The sequence below is a fragment of the Rhinopithecus bieti genome, unplaced genomic scaffold (assembly GCF_001698545.2).
Source record: "Rhinopithecus bieti isolate Rb0 unplaced genomic scaffold, ASM169854v2 scaffold_64229, whole genome shotgun sequence".
NCBI lineage: Eukaryota > Metazoa > Chordata > Mammalia > Primates > Cercopithecidae > Rhinopithecus > Rhinopithecus bieti.
This window is the reverse complement of record NW_016825370.1, coordinates 1,235,716-1,254,069: the sequence shown is the minus strand read 5'-3', so window position 1 is coordinate 1,254,069 and position 18,354 is coordinate 1,235,716. Positions and strand designations below refer to the sequence as shown.

At 35.8% G+C, this 18,354-nt stretch overlaps 1 protein-coding gene across 1 annotated transcript in view; it reads left to right on the top strand.

The window, feature by feature from the left end:
* The window catches only part of DAOA (D-amino acid oxidase activator), a gene marked incomplete at its 5' end in the record, with an annotated part of 44,555 nt that overhangs the window by 15,360 nt on the left and 10,841 nt on the right, over positions 1–18,354 (top strand). Inside the window, 3 exon segments of the mRNA XM_017862988.1 lie at positions 7,690–7,739; positions 7,742–7,848; positions 15,284–15,406. Coding sequence (XP_017718477.1) covers positions 7,690–7,739; positions 7,742–7,848; positions 15,284–15,406 — 280 coding nt within the window.

The following is an 18,354-nucleotide window of genomic DNA, read 5'->3' as shown; positions in this document are numbered from 1 at the left end:
AGGGACTCTGGTCTAAACTAAAACACATACCGTCTGTCCCACTCTCTGAAGTGGCTGTTTCATATATGTTTTTATTCATTAAAACTGTAAGCCTCCTGTCCAAGCCCTTCTATCTTGGCAGACATCCTTTCCTCCAAGATCAAAGAGAAAATAAAATCCATAAAAAACAGACTCCCTTAATATCCCACCCTTAGGATCCAGCGTTCAGCTCCATCTGCTCTTATCTTTCCTATGAGGAAAACTCATCCCTCTACCAAACCTCTGGGTATCATCCTTTCTGTGGCAGTGGAAACAAACTATTGATTCAAATTTTACCTCTCCCTGGTATCCTTCTCATCAGTATTTAAATGTGTTCTAGGCTCTAACATCTTAGTAACAAGAATCCTTTACCCTTCAGCTAACAATCTCTCTACTCTCCTCTCTTCCTTTAGAAGACAAACCTTTAATACTTTTTATAGTTGCTGTATTAGTCTGTTCTCATACTGCTAATAAAGATATATCTGAGACTGGGTAATTTATAAAGGAAAGATGTTTAATTGACTCACATTTCCACATGGCTGGGAAGGCCTTACAATTACGGCAGAAGATGAAGGAAGAGCAAAGGGCAGCGGTCAAGAGAGAGAGCTTGTGCAGAAGAATTCCCCTTTATAAAACCATCAGATCTCATGAGGCTTCTTCACTATCACAAGAACAGCACAGGAAAGACACGCCCCCATGATTCAATTACCTTCCACTGGGTCCCTCCCACGACACATGGGGATTGTGGAAACTACAATTCAAGATGAGATTTGGGTAGGGACACAGCCAAACCATATTACTTGCTACCTCTATTTCATCGTTTCTCAATCAACCTACTTTCCTTTGTCTCATGCCTTATTTAACTAAATTCTTTTTCATTAGTCCATAATGTTACTTCTGAATCGAAGTGGTGGTGGGCTCCTATAGTCCCAGCTACTCTGGAGGCTGAGGCAGGAGAATGGCGTGAACCTGGGAGTCGGAGCTGGCAGTGAGCCAAGATCGCGCCACTGCACTCCAGCCTGGGGGACAGAGTGAGACTCCGTCTCAAAATAAATAAATAAATAAATAAATTGTGCAGTGCTATCTCATTATGCTTTCATTTGCATTTTCCTAATCACTAATAATATTAAGCATCTTTTCATATGCATATTCTCTACCCATATATTTTTTTCAGTGGTCTGTTAAAGCTTTTGTTCATTTTTTATTGGTTTTTTTTCTCTTATTGAGGATTGAGGTTTCTTTACACTTTCAGGATACAAATCTTACATTAGATATATCCTTTGTAAATATTTTATTGTGTGCCATGGAGAACTGTCTTTTGATTCTCTTAACAATGACTTTTAAAGAGCAGAAGCTCTTTTTCATTTGTTATTTTTTGTTGTTGCGATCGTTTAATTTTGATGAAGTCCAATTTATCACATTTATTCTTGCATGGATCAGGTTTTTTCCTGTGGCACCTAATACATCTTTACTTAATGCTAATCCACTCAGATAGTCTCATGTGTTTTCTTCCATGAGTTTTACAGTTGAAGACTTCACACTAACGTCTACAATCCAACTTGAGTTAAATTTTAAATGTGGATCAAATAACTGTTGTGTAATGACTACCCAGATGTTCCAACCTCATTTGTGAAAAATAAGATATTGCTATTCTCCCTACAAGTTTTCTTTGCCCCTTGGCCAAAATCAGTTGTCCATATATTATAGGTCTTTTTTTTTTTTTTTTTTACTCTCTATTTTATCCTATTGATTTATTTGTGTATCTTAATGCTAATACCTGTCTTAAAATTATACTTATTCCTATTTTTGTTCTTTTAGAAAAGTGTTACAGCTATAATAATTCTTTTGCATTTACACAGTAATTTTAAATTCAGCTTGTCAATTTCTACAGTGTAGCTTGCTGGGATTACATGGAAGCTATAGATGAATTTGGGGACAACTGACATCTTAAACCAAAACCAAGTGGCAAATGTCTACCATTGACATTCCTCTCCTTCCTTAATGACTCTTAGGTATGAAAAACACATGTAAAATTTCATGCACTACACAAGCCAGAAAAGGTAAAACACTGTATCTGCTACTTTACATAGCTCATTTCACTACCACAATCTACCATTATTCAAATACTGATTTAGAAAATGACAACCTCCAAAAGACGAAAATCATCCATTTTATTTAGAAGAAAAGAAATGAAATTTTAATGACAGGCAATTTTAATCTTACCCATTAAAATGTATCTTTCTGCACTAGTTATTTAGGTAATCATTAATTTTCCTTAGTGTTTTTTATTTTAACTGTGTGAAACTTTCACAAATTTTGTCAGATTTATCTGGAAGTATTTTGTTTTTTTTTTTTTTTTTTTTGCTATAATAAGTACCATTTTTAAAATTTCAATTTCATATTGTTCTTTGATCTTATATCACATGATTTTAATATTATATATTAAATTTGAATTTTGAAACCTCACTAAAATCATACATTAGCTCTTACACCTTTCTGTATGTTTCACAGTTGTTTATGTAGTTTATGATATTGTCTACAGAAAAACCAGCTTATTTCTTCCTACCCAATTTGGATGCCTTTTATTTATTCCTGCTTTACTACTATGAAAGAAAATGTCAATATCAAGTTAACTAGAAATATTGAAAGCAGACAATCTTGCCTTTTACCTGAACTTAGGTAATCTGGGGCAATTATTGGGCTCAATGTATTTGCTTATTTTTCTGTCTGTGGTTGCCTGATGTTTTTTGCCTGTCTGTTTCTTGATGGTTTGTTTTTTTCTTATGGCAGGGTTAGGCTGGTCCTTTTCGCTCATATAAGTCTGAAATAGTCCACACTGTCCTTTAAAATGTTTAATGTTGATGTCAGGATTTCTTCTATTCTGACTAAACATTATCTGGCTGAGGAAAGTTATCTACTTGCATAGCTTTGATTATAATTTGAATAGAAATGACTCCCACACTTATCTCTCTAACTCAAATCTCTCATTTGAATTCCAAAGGCATTTTTAACCACCAAATCTACAGCTCCACATAAAAATTTCACAGACACATCAAACTTGGCATGTCAAAAAATGAACCCATGCTCAACCCACCACTTACTTGGTCCATTGGATTTTGTGTCTCAACAAATGGCATCATCATCTGGAAGAAACCTGGAAGTCAGCCATGACTCTGCTTCCATCCCTAAACTCAGACTTAATCATGAAGTCCTGTTGAGTCTACCACCATAAATATATTTTAAAACCTTTACATGGTTTCTTTCCACTACCCCTCATCTCACTTCCTTTCAAAAATCCCCTGTTTGGGGTTAAACTATATCCCCAAGAAAGATATATTGCAGTCCTAATCCGTAATACCTACGAATATGACCTTATTTAGAAATAGGATATTTGCAGATGTAATCAGTTAAAATGAGGTCATTAGAGTGGGCTCTATTCCATTATGACTGGGGTCCTTGTTGGAAGAGGAGAAGAGCACAGAGGCAGACACAGACGGAGAAGAGAAGGTGAGGACATACAGGAAGAGCACCATGATGATGGAGTGATATGGCCAACAAGCAAGGAGCTCCATGGATTGCCAGCAACACCAGAAGCTAAGAAAAGGACATTGAACAGATTTTCCCCTAAAGCCTTTAGAGAGAGCATGTCCTGCTGAAACCTCTGTCCCAAACTGGGAGAGAAGAGATTTCTGTTATTTTAAGCCACTCCGTTCATGTACTCTGTTGTAGCAGCCTAGGAAACAAATCCACTCCCCTTTCCATCACCTTATTTCAGCAAGAGCCACTTAAGCTCCTGTGTGCCACCAGGTATTGTGCTTAGCCCCTTTACATGCTACTCCAGGCAGGAGTCAGAGTGGTCTCGTAAAAAAGCAAATTGGAATGTGTCATTGCCCTTCTTCAAACTTTTAATGGCTCCTTATTATTTTAAGGATGCTGTCCAGGATCCAAAACATGGTCTAAATGGACCTCAGTAATCTGCTCTCCACCCTTTTCTTCACATGCGCTCACTCACTGGAGTGTTTTCTCACTTCATCAAAGTATTCTAGCCTCCCTTGCTCCTTAGTTGTCCCACACCCTGTTCCCTCTCTTTGGAATACTTTTTTCCCCAAACCCTCCTGCTTCACTGGGTAAATATCTGTATATTCTTCAGATGCCACTGCCTCAGAGAAATCTCTCCAGAACATCTGATAACACAATTGCATGTCTATTTCCGGGCAGCTCTCTCACCCCGTTGACCTATATAGTGTCATATGTGCACCATACAGTGTGCTTATTTGCTTGATTTGTATAATGAGTAAGACGTAGTATAAAACATTCTTTGGATGCAGTATTCATGAATGCTCTCAGTTTCCAGATCTCAGTATCTACTATTTTCTTTCCTCTTTTTTTTTTTTTTTTTTTTTTATTAAGAGAAGGAGTTTCGCTCTTGTCGCCCTGGCTGGAGTGCAATGGTGTGATCCCAGCTCACTGCAACCACTGCCTCTCAGGTTCAAGCAATTCTCCTGCCTCGGTCTCCCAAGTAGCTAGGATTACAGGCCACAACCAAGCCTGGATAATTTTGGTATTTTTAGTAAAGACGAGGTTTCACCATGTTGGCCCAGTTGGTCTTGAACTCCTGACTTCCAGTGATCTGCCCACTTCGGCCTCCCATAGTGCTGGGATTACAGGCATGAGTCATGGTACCTGGCCGCAGTATCGACTATTTTCATACAGCTTCTAATTCTTCATTCTCTCCCCTCTCCATTACAGGTCTACATTTCCAAACAATTCCATGGGTAACCTTAATCATCCAAACCCTAAAACCTCAGAGTATTGGATTACGGTGGTCAGGAATCAGGGTAAGAGGAGAATGGAGGAAAAGGAGAGAGAACAGAGAACCCACGAAAGCCAGAAAAGGGTAGGAAATCACACAATTTTGCCAACTGATTTTGAAAATACCTGGAGTCTCACATATATGCAATTATTGCTCAATTATTTTGCACATGAACCAAATCAGTAAATGGACTGCCTTCTGCTCTTCGTCCATTCCTCACGGTGCACTCCTCTCCTTCCTCAGACGTTTGCTATTGTTCTATACTAAGGCCATGTTCTTTATTAAAAAAGGTGATCTAATTCGTATAATAATATTCTGATGATGGAGCAGGAAAAGATTTGATTTATCCTGTATCTTTATCAGAGCATCTGAGTTCTGTGTTCTGTAAGAGACGGGACTGGCAAAAACTTTTAACATTCACTATCTTTGGAATTTACATTTTAGAAATCATTTCCTCTCCCTGTTACCTTTTCCCTTTGTTCCTACAAAATATACCTAAGTGTGTTAAGGCAGAAACTCTAAAACTATTACAGGAGAAAGAAAAAAAAAACAGTTTGTAAGAAAATAATCAAATGCTAGAGGAAATAAAGTAAATAATAATTACTTGAAGTGAAAACTAGAAAATTAATTAACCAATTTTGAAAATATACTATATACTATTTTAAAATAAAAATCTTACATAAAATAGTGAATTCCAAATACCTTCTTTTGTTTGGGCTAAACATAAAATATTTATAGTAAATTGATCATCAAAGTCCTGTTTCTATAGTTGCCTGATATTATTTCAACATTTCTGATACAGCAAATGGAGTGACCAATGTCAACAGGCAACATTTAAAAAGCCATTTCTTTGAGATTTAGAATACTTTTGCCATCCCTGGGGACATGCTTTGAATCTGGCAGGAACATTAGCTGATCATGCTACTTCAATCTGACAGCTTCAGATTTTTAACAGGGGAAAAAGGCAGAACTAATGGATGTGAATAAGCTTAAAAGCACAGGAACTTATCAATCACTGTAAACAGCTGTATTTTGGGAAGCTAACAGAGGTACTTCTAAAACATAAAAGTCAGTAGATATATTTCTGGCAACTAATAATTTCAATCTGGTCTTCTTCATTTGTCCCTCCTCCAACCCCGACCTGCCTACCTTCTGTTTTTTTTTTTTTTTTTTTAAGTATAATTTTTTTGTCAGCATTGATTAACATGAAAACATTCTCCTCACATGCACCATTCTGCTTTCCAGAAGGAAATAACACAGTATCTAATTTTATGAAAAGATAACTCAAAAGATGAATGAAACAAATCAAATTATTAACGTGATTATAATCGTTTTCATCCCGTTCTGATTTTTGTAATAGAGGACGTGTATACACAATGCTATTTATAATTGGCACATTATTGGGTAATGACTATAACTATTTATCTTTTTGTTCAACCTCAGGCACATAACATCTTACGTATATATTTCAAAGAGCTTGAAAACACAATTATCTGTTTTGCTTTACAATTATTTCAAAATGTTCCACTATTGTATTCCTCCACAGAAGCCTCTAACCCATCATTTTCCAGAACAGATTCGCTTTTGAAGAGATTACTAGTGTGACAATGTTTCAAGAAGCACAATAAAACCCTGTTTCCTCCACTGGAAAAGTGAAAAGCATATTTAATTTTATTCTCTAGCCTTCTAAAGGATTAGGTGAGGATCAGGCCAAGTCATTAGACATTAGAATCCTATGAAGAAAATGTCCTCAATACGGAGTCCCCAAGGATACAGACTTGTTTCAAATACTGTGATGCTAATTTCTCACACTGAGAAGGTACTTTTCAATCAATATGGCTTGACCGTTTGGGGTAGAACTTGAAATGCATCAAGATTAATTTATTTCTGTGCACAAAGCACTACATCATTTGCTAAGGATAATAGGACACATAACACAGCCATGCTCTGATGAACTGACTATTCACCAGGAGAGACAAAGAGTGTGAACACACCTGTTGCATTACAGTGTGGTGGAGCCCGGATACTGTGGGTAGTACTCACAAGACGGTGTGATTAACTCTATTACTTAGTGTGTCCAGGAAATTTGTTGGTTGGAGGTAATATCTGAGCTGGGATTTTTAAATGTGTTATTTTCCTGGTAGAGGGAATAACATTTGCATGTAAGATGGATGTCAAGTTTAATGTCAGGTTTAATAACACGAGGTCTGAAGCCAGCTGCCTGAATTTGAATTCTGGCTCCAAAGTTATTTAGCTGTGTGACTCTGCAAAGGATACTTAACCCCAGTATTTCAGTTTCCTCATCTGAAAATTTAGGTTTAATAATTAAATTTACTCATTTCAAAGCATTCTGTGTTCACATCAGGTTTGAATCAGGTCTGCTGGGCTTTTCTGTTAGATCATATTCCAGCAATTGTTCTGCAGACAGAGTATTTTATCTGTATTTTTTAATTTTTTTCCCCTCAAAGACACGTCAGATAGTTTTCCCCAATAAGTAAAGTCATATAAACCCATTTTTTAAAATTTTCTCAATAAGCTAGACTTGTTTAATGTAAGCCTTACAGAATCTGTGGATAAACATCCTCAATTCTCAGGCAATTCCCACAATTCTTTACGCTTTTTCACAGTCTTTCTTTGAAACTATATCTAAATATATAGTTGTGGCAGATAGACCCTAAGGTGACCCACATAATCTTGACTTCTTGGTGGTCACACCTTTGTATAACCCCTTTTCCTTGAATGTGGGCAGAAGCTGGGACTTCTAACCAATGGAACATAGGAAAGGTGATGAGGCGTGACTCCGGTGATGCGGTTACATTATGCAAGGCTTGGCCAACTGAGACCAGATCTCCTTACAGGCTTGAAGCAGTCATCAGCCATGTTGGAAAAGTACTCATGGAAAGGAACTATGAGAGGCCTCTAAGGACTTCAGGCAGCATCTAGAATGAATGTGGACGTACTACTACAACCAGCAAAAAGACCAGTCATGCAACCACAAGGAATTAACTTCTACCAAAGCTGAATGGGTTTGGAAGCAGACTCTTCCTAGCCAGTCCTTCTGATGAAAATGTAGTCTGCCCAACATCTTCACTGGACTCTGATGAACTCTATGCCTAAGACATGGCAATTACATTTTTCTGAAGATTTGTTACACAGTGATAGAAAGTAATACCACAGGTAATCAAAATCTTCTCTTGTTTGGTAATATTACATCACTAAATTATTATTGAAAGTTACACATACTGCTTTGGGAGCTATCATAATCAGTAAAACAATGGAAATTCAAAAGTCCTGTGAAGTTTTTTGAATAGTTAGTGAATTTATGAGGGAAAATATTCAAGTATATTAATTTATCTCAAATAGTAATGACATCTCCCCTTGCCATTGTTATGGATTTATGGATTTATGTATCTGATACATGTAACATTACATTTTTCATCAATACTATTGATTGACCCTTCCCTACTTTTATAATTTCTAACTATAGTTTTAGGGAGAATACTAATAATTGAAGTATTACTTTTATTTTTTCTATAAATTCCTCTGGAAATATGTATTTCTTATATCCTTTCTAAGGTTATTAACAAAAGAAAAGAATTCTGAATTATAATTCACTTTCCTTCAAAAAATAGTAACTCAGTGTCTAGTAAGGTACAGCAAAAAAGTTAAAAGGACTCATAAGTTTATTTTAAAATACCTACTCAGAAGCAAAACTGACTTTCTATTAAAAGTAAAACAAGTTTTCTTATTATTGTTTTGTTTATTTGTTTTTAGGTGATGGGATTGCATTTGCAACTATCTGGTCAGTAAGTGATAAAATGCCATTTCCATGCACCCACCTGGCCTGTGTGACTGAGAGAACCTCTCTTTTTATTAAATGTGCTTCAAGTTTTAACAACAGACTTTTGTTAGTGATATGATTAATCTGCCTGTGACTGTCAAACAACACAGATGATTTGCATATCTCACCTCAGCAAAGATAGATGCCTCAACTTGGGATGAATTTCAGTTAATTCTTCTAGAAAAAACAAATAGAAAGTAAAGAATGAAATGTCCTGTAGATATGAAATGAAGTCTTCTGCCTTAATGGAATTGTATCATTATGGATAGCTTACTTAGTACTGAGAATGTAATGTTACAAATGAGGCCATTTATTTTTACTCTGATGTATCTGAGACTCAAGTTAAATAAGTTACTTGGATTTCATTTAACCTGATAGGAATACATTCACATGCTGATAGCTCAAAATCAGCACGTTAGAGATCATGGTCAAATGTTGAGTCTTTAGAAGTGACTTCCTGTGATCAAGTTCCAGTTCTATCTCTTACTTTCTCATTGTGTAATCTTGGCCAACTGTCATAATCTCTCTTAGCTTTATAGAGTCTAAGGTGATGTTTAAACGAAACAAAATATTCACAGTGCTTAACACAAAGCCCTCCACATATAAACCGTCCGAACATATTCATTATCATTAGTTTACATAGAACTCTCTCCTATGTAAATTAAAGCAGATTCACTAGAATGTCTTTGTTCCTCGTATTTGTTTTTCAAATAATTAACCAAGAAAATACATTTTACAAGTTTAGCCCATCAGGCTTTTGGTTTTTTCGTTTTATTTTGTTTTGTTTTTGAGTTTCTGTTTGCTTGTTTTTTCCGTTGTTAAGCAGCTTAGAAAAAGCAAGTATTCAATATGTAGGTATATTCTTAGGAAAACTTTAGGTTGATCTATGATTCCATATAAGGTTTAAGTCAACAAATTCACTTTTAACTTACAATTATCCCCCATGAAAGGAAAATATGAAATATGGATACGAGGATAATAGGCTAAATGTCCAGGAATGAATTGGAGTACTGAACTCCAGATTCTCTGTGAACGCTAGAGGAATCAGAGAGCAGTTTCATGAGCTTTAGCAGAAGAGATGTTCACATACCATACTTGGTTATCTTTGCATGAGATTTTGCAGTAATAGAGTAAACTTCTGAGATAGTTCCTTATAATTCCTTAAGATAATTTCTATTCATTCTCTTAGGAGTTTTTGTTTTCTAAAACTGGAACATTAATGGCCGATACTGGGTTTCTGAATAAACAATAATTTTTATCAGAAATATAATTATATATGTAAAAAATAAATTGGTAGTTTTTTTGTGTTCATTAGCAATGGTGGAATCCTAATATTGGACCCGCAAATGTATCAGTACTTAAGACCTATTCAACATTTCTTAAGTTTAAAATTATTCTATGCTGTCAGAGTCTATCTACCAGCTGTATGCAATATCGATATGCATATGCACAGTTTGTACAGTTAGAATGTATATATTATACTCAGACATGTATATTATACTTAAACATACATATATATGTACTAGTAAACAAATATGTAAATCCATATAATCCAAAGATACAGAGAGAACACAACATACATACAGAGTCTTACCTATGTTGGAAGTGTTACTGAGCACAGATTAATTCACACACAAAAATAATGCTACCTTTTAGATAAAGCATAAAGTTGCCACTAAATCAAAATGTAATATTATTTGTCATATTAAATGGTTGTAAGGAGAGATCATTCTTCTATGATAAATATGAGGTAAGCTAATGACAGAAATAATAAATGTGAGTTCACTCTAATGTGACAGCTTCTGGATTTTTAGTAAACTTTAAGTATTGACATTGTGTAGTCTTTTAGGGAACAAAATCTTATCCTTAGAACTTTACATCTTGTGATACTGCTTCTTAATTGCTTCTGTAAGTTTAAAATATTTGGGGAAAGGAACTATAACCATATCTGTTCTTTTATTTCTGAAGTTAATTTTAGTAGCTAATATCTCTGCACTCTTAAAATTAAATAAAAATACACAGAATTAATTTATACCAAAACTTTTGTATTTAGACTGAACACATTTAGAGTAAGAGAGTGTGAATCACTTTATAATTCTGTATGACTACTCAAAAAGAAAGGACACCCAAAATACAGGAATAGGCTGGGCATCGTGGCTTGTGCCTATGATCTCAGCATTTTGGGAGGCAGAGGAGGGTGGATCACTTGAGGTCAGGAGTTCAAGACCAGCCTGGTCAACATGGTAAAACCCTGTCTCTACTAAAAATACAAAAAATTAGCCTGGTGTGGTGTCACATGCTTGTAATCTGAGCTACTGGGGAGGCTGAGGCAGGAGAATCGCTTGAACCCAGCAGGTGGAGGGTTTCAGTGAGCCAAGACCATGCCACTGTACTTCGGCCTGGGCAACAAAGCTAGAAGCTAGATCCTCTCTCTCTCTCTCCCTATATGTGTGTATACACACACACACACACACATATATACACACATATATACATATATATGAATAATTTAATGAGTGGATTACTTTCAAGGTGAGAGTTAAGAAAGGTAATTGAAGTAAACTAATGCTGCTACATGTCATGCTTTTGCATCTAGATCCAGTTTCCATATAATCAGCATTATTAGGCAATAGATGACATATCAGAGTGCTTTTCAAGATTTGCTGAAAAAGAAATTGTAGAGATTTCATCCTCAAGAGATGTATTCCTTATGTTTCTTATATTCTTCATGTAAAATTTTCAAACAAGTCCTCAGGCTCAAATATATGACACTTTTATTTTAGTAATGTATAAATTTAGCAGTAAGAGTATATTAATACCATTATTCTTTATATACATGGATATAATATAATCTAAATGACAAGACCAAGCACATTTTGAAGATAAGCTAATATACTCAAACATGTTATTCATAAAACTATTACATCTATCTATTTTAGATTTCACTCCAGGAATACAATTCCCTGTTGTCTGTTATTTCTACGTATACACTGATTTTTATTGTAAGTCATTTATATACATAGATACATTATATAAATAGGCATAAAAATAAATGATTATATATAATCTTTCTTTTTTTCTCCACCTCTTCTTAATGTATATGTCAGTTTCTCTTTATGTATATATTTTATAAATGCTGGCTCTCACCTTATTTTAGGAAAGTATAATGTGTTAGTCACAGATGTAAGGAGAAGGGGTAAAGAAAAACTGTCAATATGTAACAAACCTGCACGTTGTGCACATGTACCCTAGAACTTAAAGTATAATGAAAAAAAAAAGAAGACTATCAAAGGATTGTTATGTAGGAAATTACAGTCATTTTCTGCTGCTGGATTTTGGTGTAACTACTAAACTTTTCTAAATCAAACTTTATTTAGTTATTTTAATCAAGATAGTAAAATTATTTATCTCATGAATCAGTAAATGAGTTAAAATCTGAAAAATATTTTGGCGCAGCCTAGTCAACAGAAAAACTCAATAAATGCTAGAGGCTGTGGCAGGATTGCTATATGCTATATATTAGGAGTTAAGAGGCACGGTGCTTAATAGATTGGATATGCTACTTTGCATTGTGCTTAGAAGGTTGACTTGTCCTGTGCAAAAATTTATATAAATATAAACCAGGTGTCTCACACTTATTCAGCCTTCAGGGGTGGGTCATGCTTCCCTTTAATGCCTAAATACCAATAGCCCGTGTCCCTTTGTGTATTATGGCAGAAAATCTAGACTTTTATGGGGTTTCTCTCCCTGGGTATTTCTGAGCATCCCTATAAAATGCTAATATGTCCCACAACTTTTTCATAGTTGCTGCTTGACCTTTAGTGAGCCAACCGATTCCAGAAGCCTGTAGCACTTTTCCACACTCAAACTTTGTGGGCTTTTTTGTTCTGACTTTTGTTGAACACATGCTGTCCCATCCCATGGCACAGCACCACTGCTAGGCTGCATCCAGCCTTGGCCCTTACCTCCCCAAATTCAGCTAAAATCAGACTTCCACCATGCATGCCTTTAATAAAAGCTTGCAGGGCACAGAATAGAAATTCATGCAGAAAGCTTTGTATTTATGAAGTTTTCAGTGAATACTGCTGCTTTATACATAACAAGGAAACCCAAAGGCTTGCAACAACAGCCATTCCCTGCTCATGAAACAGCTGGGAAGCTTTTGGAGCACTCTGGGTATGTTGGGATGGGCTGGATGTGGCTCTAGGCCATGGCTTAGGTCTAGGTCAGCTGCATGCATCTTCTCATTTGGGGACCTGTGGTGGCATGAAGAATGTTGCTCTGACAAATGGCAGAGGCACAGGAGGCCAATCCAAATCACACACGTTTACTTAGAGCCTCTGCTCATATTATGTCTGCATAATGTCTGTTGACTGACGCAAGTCAATGGCCAAGACCAGAGCCAATGGCTAAGGAAAACGTGCAATTGACATAAATTCCTGGCGGCTCTGCAAGGTCACATGACAAAGAGGAGACGTGTCAGTCATCCTGTTACAGGAGGAAGTAAAGACGAGCATAGTAAGCTGGTCATCAGGTAGGACTGCTCAAAAACTTCATAAGCTAAGCACTCTCCAAAGGAGTTTCAGTAATGGTCATTTCCCCACTGCCTGCAGTTTTATTGCATTTTGTAAGAGCCAGATTCCTGGTGAAGTGCCTTTGACAGGTTTCTTACTAGAAAGAGATATGTAGTGCCCAGAGAAGGGGAGAAGGGTAAATGGTTTCCTAAAAGAAATAGCCTGCCAAGATAGAATTCTACTAACAACAAGGAAAATATTTCATAATATTTAACAAATTATAAGACATGTTTTATTCCCAATTTTCTCAAACTGCCATGTTCCTGGAGAAAAAAAAAAAAAGGACCTTTCCCTCCCTCTCTTCCTTCTTTTCTTTCCTTCCTTCCTTCCTTCTTCCTTCCTTCCTTCCTTCCTTCCCTTCCTTCCTTCCTTCCTTCTTTCCCGTCTTCCTTCCTTCCCTTCCCCGTTCTGTGTAACCAAATAATCCATTTTGGTTTTTTCCCTCTGAACCAAAGTCACAATGAATTCCTAATCATGTATTCAAGCTGCCTCTATGGAAAAAGGTAGTATTTCACAGGTGTGAAGTGGCAGTCTTTGTTTACTTCCAGTCCTCAATATATCCAAATATTGGGAGATCTAGTCTCAGCCAAGGCTCTCCAATGCAAATACTAGAGCTGCAAAAGTGTTTGCCTAATCTAAGAAACCTCAGAGGTAATTACACAGATAGAATCTAGGAATGGTAGATGAGAACCTAATGATACATGTATGATAACTGCAGAAATTTTCCACTGGTAACTGGAAAGACTTTTGTTGCTTTTCTGGATTTCTTAAGAAATTAGTCCATCCTTAGTCCAGTTACTCCAATGGACAGGCTACCTGCACAGAAACATTTAATGGAGCCACGGGTGAAAGAATGAAGAAAGACCGCATTAGAATTGACAAATCTGCAAAGATTAGGAGAGGCTGGTTAAAGATGAGATGGATGGTACTTCAAGTAAAACCTTAAGACGAGTTTATGTCATAAAGACATGTTTGCAAGTCCTCAGTTATGACCTTGGCAGCTTGGGTTTGTCGGATATGCCAATTTGCATTACCCGAGGGTTTATCGCTCTTTACACTCTCAGTGATAACTCAACTACCTGAGATAGTCATGACGGGAGAGTTTGACAGTAACACACTGAGTCTTAAGTCGAATTTTTGGTAAAACACAATGAAATATATACTAAAAGATGCTCAACCCAGGCCAGGAAATTTAACAAATACACAAAATTGTAATAAATTAAAGACATTTTATTTACATTTTGCTAAATAGTTGGGAGTAGAAAGATTTGTGTTTATGCATGTAGACACTGGGGAAAAAGTCAGGGGTGAAAACGGCAATGATTAAGATGTTTAAAAATCAAGGTCTAAGAATTAAAAGTAACATAAAAATAAAACACTTGGTACAAATGTGATGATTATTAAAATGATTTTTAGTAAAGATTAAATTGTGTTAAGAAGAAAAGTACATTGCTCATGCAGTTATATTTTTTCTCACTCATAGCAAAAAAAATGAAAGGAGAAGAGTGAGTCCTGATGTCATTCAGTATCAGTCAACTCAGTAAACTCCAAGCTAGTTTTGCCAGAATCTGACACACTTACAGGGAAATAAGAAAATCATAGTTTTTGGACCCAAAGCACAGCAAGTGTCACAAGACTTGTTCTTAAAACCTCCTGCATGTGTGTGGTTCAGATCTACCTGAGACTCAGCTCTGGAGGAAGGTAGCCGGGTAGAAAACGCAGAGGCTCTGTAGGAGGCAGATGGTCTCTGAAGGATTCTGCATATGACACTCAGAAGGAGAAACAGTAAAGGAAATCACATATCATTTATTTCACAAAGGCGGCCCAGGTCAAAGTCAGAGAAAGGTACAGTTGAATTGAGGGAAAATCATGGTCTGAGCAAGCAAGAAAAAGTGAGAATGGGCAGTGAGGAAAAATCCAAGAGTTCCTGTGTAGGGAAAAAAAAATCCATTTTGTTCTACTGTCTCCAAAGACATCTTCTTCAAAACTAATATTCACTTGTATAATAGGCCAGATGTTCTCCTTTGACTATATTAGTGGGACACTCTAATGGCTGATGAGAGAAATAGGTACACGGCTGAGTCCAAGTTGAAGAAACGCATGGTTTCTTGGGAAACTTCCGTGGAAGGGGCTGCTCGGTGGAGCCAAGCCAATAACAAGGTAATTTGGTGAAAATCAACAGTTAGTTGTGCCTGACCTCGTGAAAAAATAAAATTGCATAAAACAACGAAAAGGCATAAAACAAATTTTAAAACACAGAAGTGAAGAGGTTGTTTTCCCGTTAATTTTCAAGGGGATAAGTAAAGTGTATTTCTAAATAACAGAATCCAGACTTTTCCAGTCACCTGCAGAGAATGTGCTACATTCCTCTGCTTACAGAGGCAGTGCCAGCCCAGCTGTGTGCGATCTGATGCTTGCACAGCGATGGACATGTAATTTACATCAGACAGGACTGATGAGAGCTTTCACTTGTGTGCAAGAGCGGTCTTCTCCAAACTGTGGCACTGTACTTTAAATTACTATTCTCCTTTGTTTGTCAAAATATCCATGTTCGACAAATGTGTTCTTTGGTCATTTTCACTTCTTGTTCCACACTCTTGCTTTTATGGTTGTGTACTCTCTCTCTCTTTTCAAGTTTTTGATTAGGTTGGTGCAAAAGTAATTAGTTGGTGCAGTAACTTTTACACCAACCTAATAGTTTCTTAAGTGGACTTGTCAAGATGTTTTCTGTATCTCTTTCCCCATTTCTACACAATTTCACATTAAAGTTGGTCTCAAATGATCCTCCTCTTTGTAATCATGTTGGTTTTTTCTCTCCTACTCTAGCTAATATTCCTAAGAGAGAATATCAGTTTTCACAGTTGATCACCCGTTGACTGTGGGTGAAGGGCCCCTGCATTGTCCATTGTGATATCCCATGGCAAATTTTAAAAGTGACAATTTTATTCAAAACCAGGAGAATAATCTTTGTTTTATTTGTATGAAAGTATGACAAAGGTAGGTGATGCTGTACTTCAGAAACTCTTCATGTTTTTATTTTATTTGTTTTTTCCATAGATGGGATGTGATAGCACATCTCTCTGCATGGTGATTCATTTCTTATCTTTAAATTCCATATGACAGAAAATATACTTGTTATAGATCAGCTAGGGCCAGGGACATTCTCAAGTGTGACATTTAGTGCCCACAGTGTGTGGGCACACTTAACAGTTCTTTCCCAAAATTTCATACAGTTTCTTATAATCGTATTAAACATGCTTTCTCATATAAATGTCTAAATTAAAATGAATCTACAATCAAACTCAATTACGAAGAAGAGAATTAGTAAGTAGGATCACTATTTGAAATTAGAAATGTAGTGGATATATATATATATATATATATATATATATATACACACACACACACACACACATATATGTAAATTTTTTTAAATCACCCATGGTGCTTTCTTCTCTGGTCACCAAACCTCAATTTTTCTCTGGAGGAAAATATAACAATATTAATATATATACATTACACTATTTATTTGGCTGTGTACATACATGCGTGTATAAATATATATATGTCCATATCCATATATCCTAGTACATAATATTTAAAAATGATTCTAGTCATTCGAAGTAAGAATTTGTTAGCCCTAGAAAGCAGTAAAGATATACAAAATTGCTTTTAAACTGCAAAAAGTGGTAATTCATACTTAAATGTCTTGAATATTTGAAGACAAAAATTGTCATATAAGGATCCTGCCTGTGCTCTAAAAAATGTCTATAAAGGAGTTTGGTACCTCTTGTGTAATACTGTATGCACTGCATTTTGTTACACTTATTATACAAATTGAAATGAATAATAATTTGCAATTTTACATCCCATGAATATTTTCTGTATTCTCCAGGAGTAGTTAATATGCTAACCAACTTTACTGAAAGGCATACAGATGTGGAAGAAATCTATCTGGGGACTTTAATTATCACCTTGTCAAATTCAAATTATTATCTTGTGAGTTCATTTCCATAAAGTATCCCCTTTGCTGTTCCATGATTTAACATGTGTCTACTTTTAAAAAAATCTTATTTGTAACTATCTGGAGGCTTTAATTCTTTCAAAGAAGATAGTTCCCTTTCAGACTGCGATGTTTACCGTAAAGTATTTGGTCAAACACATTTTTGTAAACACTTCATTTTGGCAGAAGAAAGGTCTGTGCAATGTATCAAGTAGACTTACTATCAATAATGACCCATAAATCAGACTGAAAACTACCTTTTTAATAAATACTGTCAACCTAAAGGGGATACTAAAGTGAAGACATTATGATCAACTCTAAGCTCTAATTTGAAAGATCATCTGTGCTGCATGGTAGTTTATTTCACAAGTTAGAAGATTAGACTGGCTCCAAGAGTAAGAAAGTGGTGGGCCTGCTAATTTGTGCTGATATACGTATCCCGTATATGTATGGGAAATGGGAGTAGAGGCAAAATAAATAACAAAATTGATGTATCTCTTCTCAGGTCAAAGTCAATACATTTTTGCTTAGGGTTAACTGGGGGAAAGGAAAAGTAAAGGCTAATAGAATAGAAACAAGTTCATTCCCTTATTCATTTATAAAGGGATAGAACTCAATAAAGTGATTTAATCATAGTTTATAAAGACTTAAAAATACTTCTTTTGAGTTGAAATTAAATGTTAGTACATGTTTGAAATCACTGGACACCTTTTATATAAAGTTGAATAACAATACTTTGTTTTGACTTACAGGCAATTTTAAAAGCTTTCATTTAGAAGAGTTACTGTTATCAAGGGATACTCTCAATAATTATTAAAATGTGTTAAAGTATATCTTCAAATATTTTAATAAGCATTGCAGCTAATAACCTCTATTATCACCTGTCATGTGTCCCAACCAAAATTTACTGATGAAGGAATGAACATATGGTATGTTTGGCTAACGAGGTGGTGGCAGTGACTTAGCAGCTGAACACATGCTCCAACTCTCAACAGATCCTCATCCAGAATGTATCTCACCTCTAGGGGTCCATCACAAGGCCGATTTCCTTAGGTAAGTCAATGTATTAAGACTAGAGTTTAATATTATTTATTAGAGAGTAAAT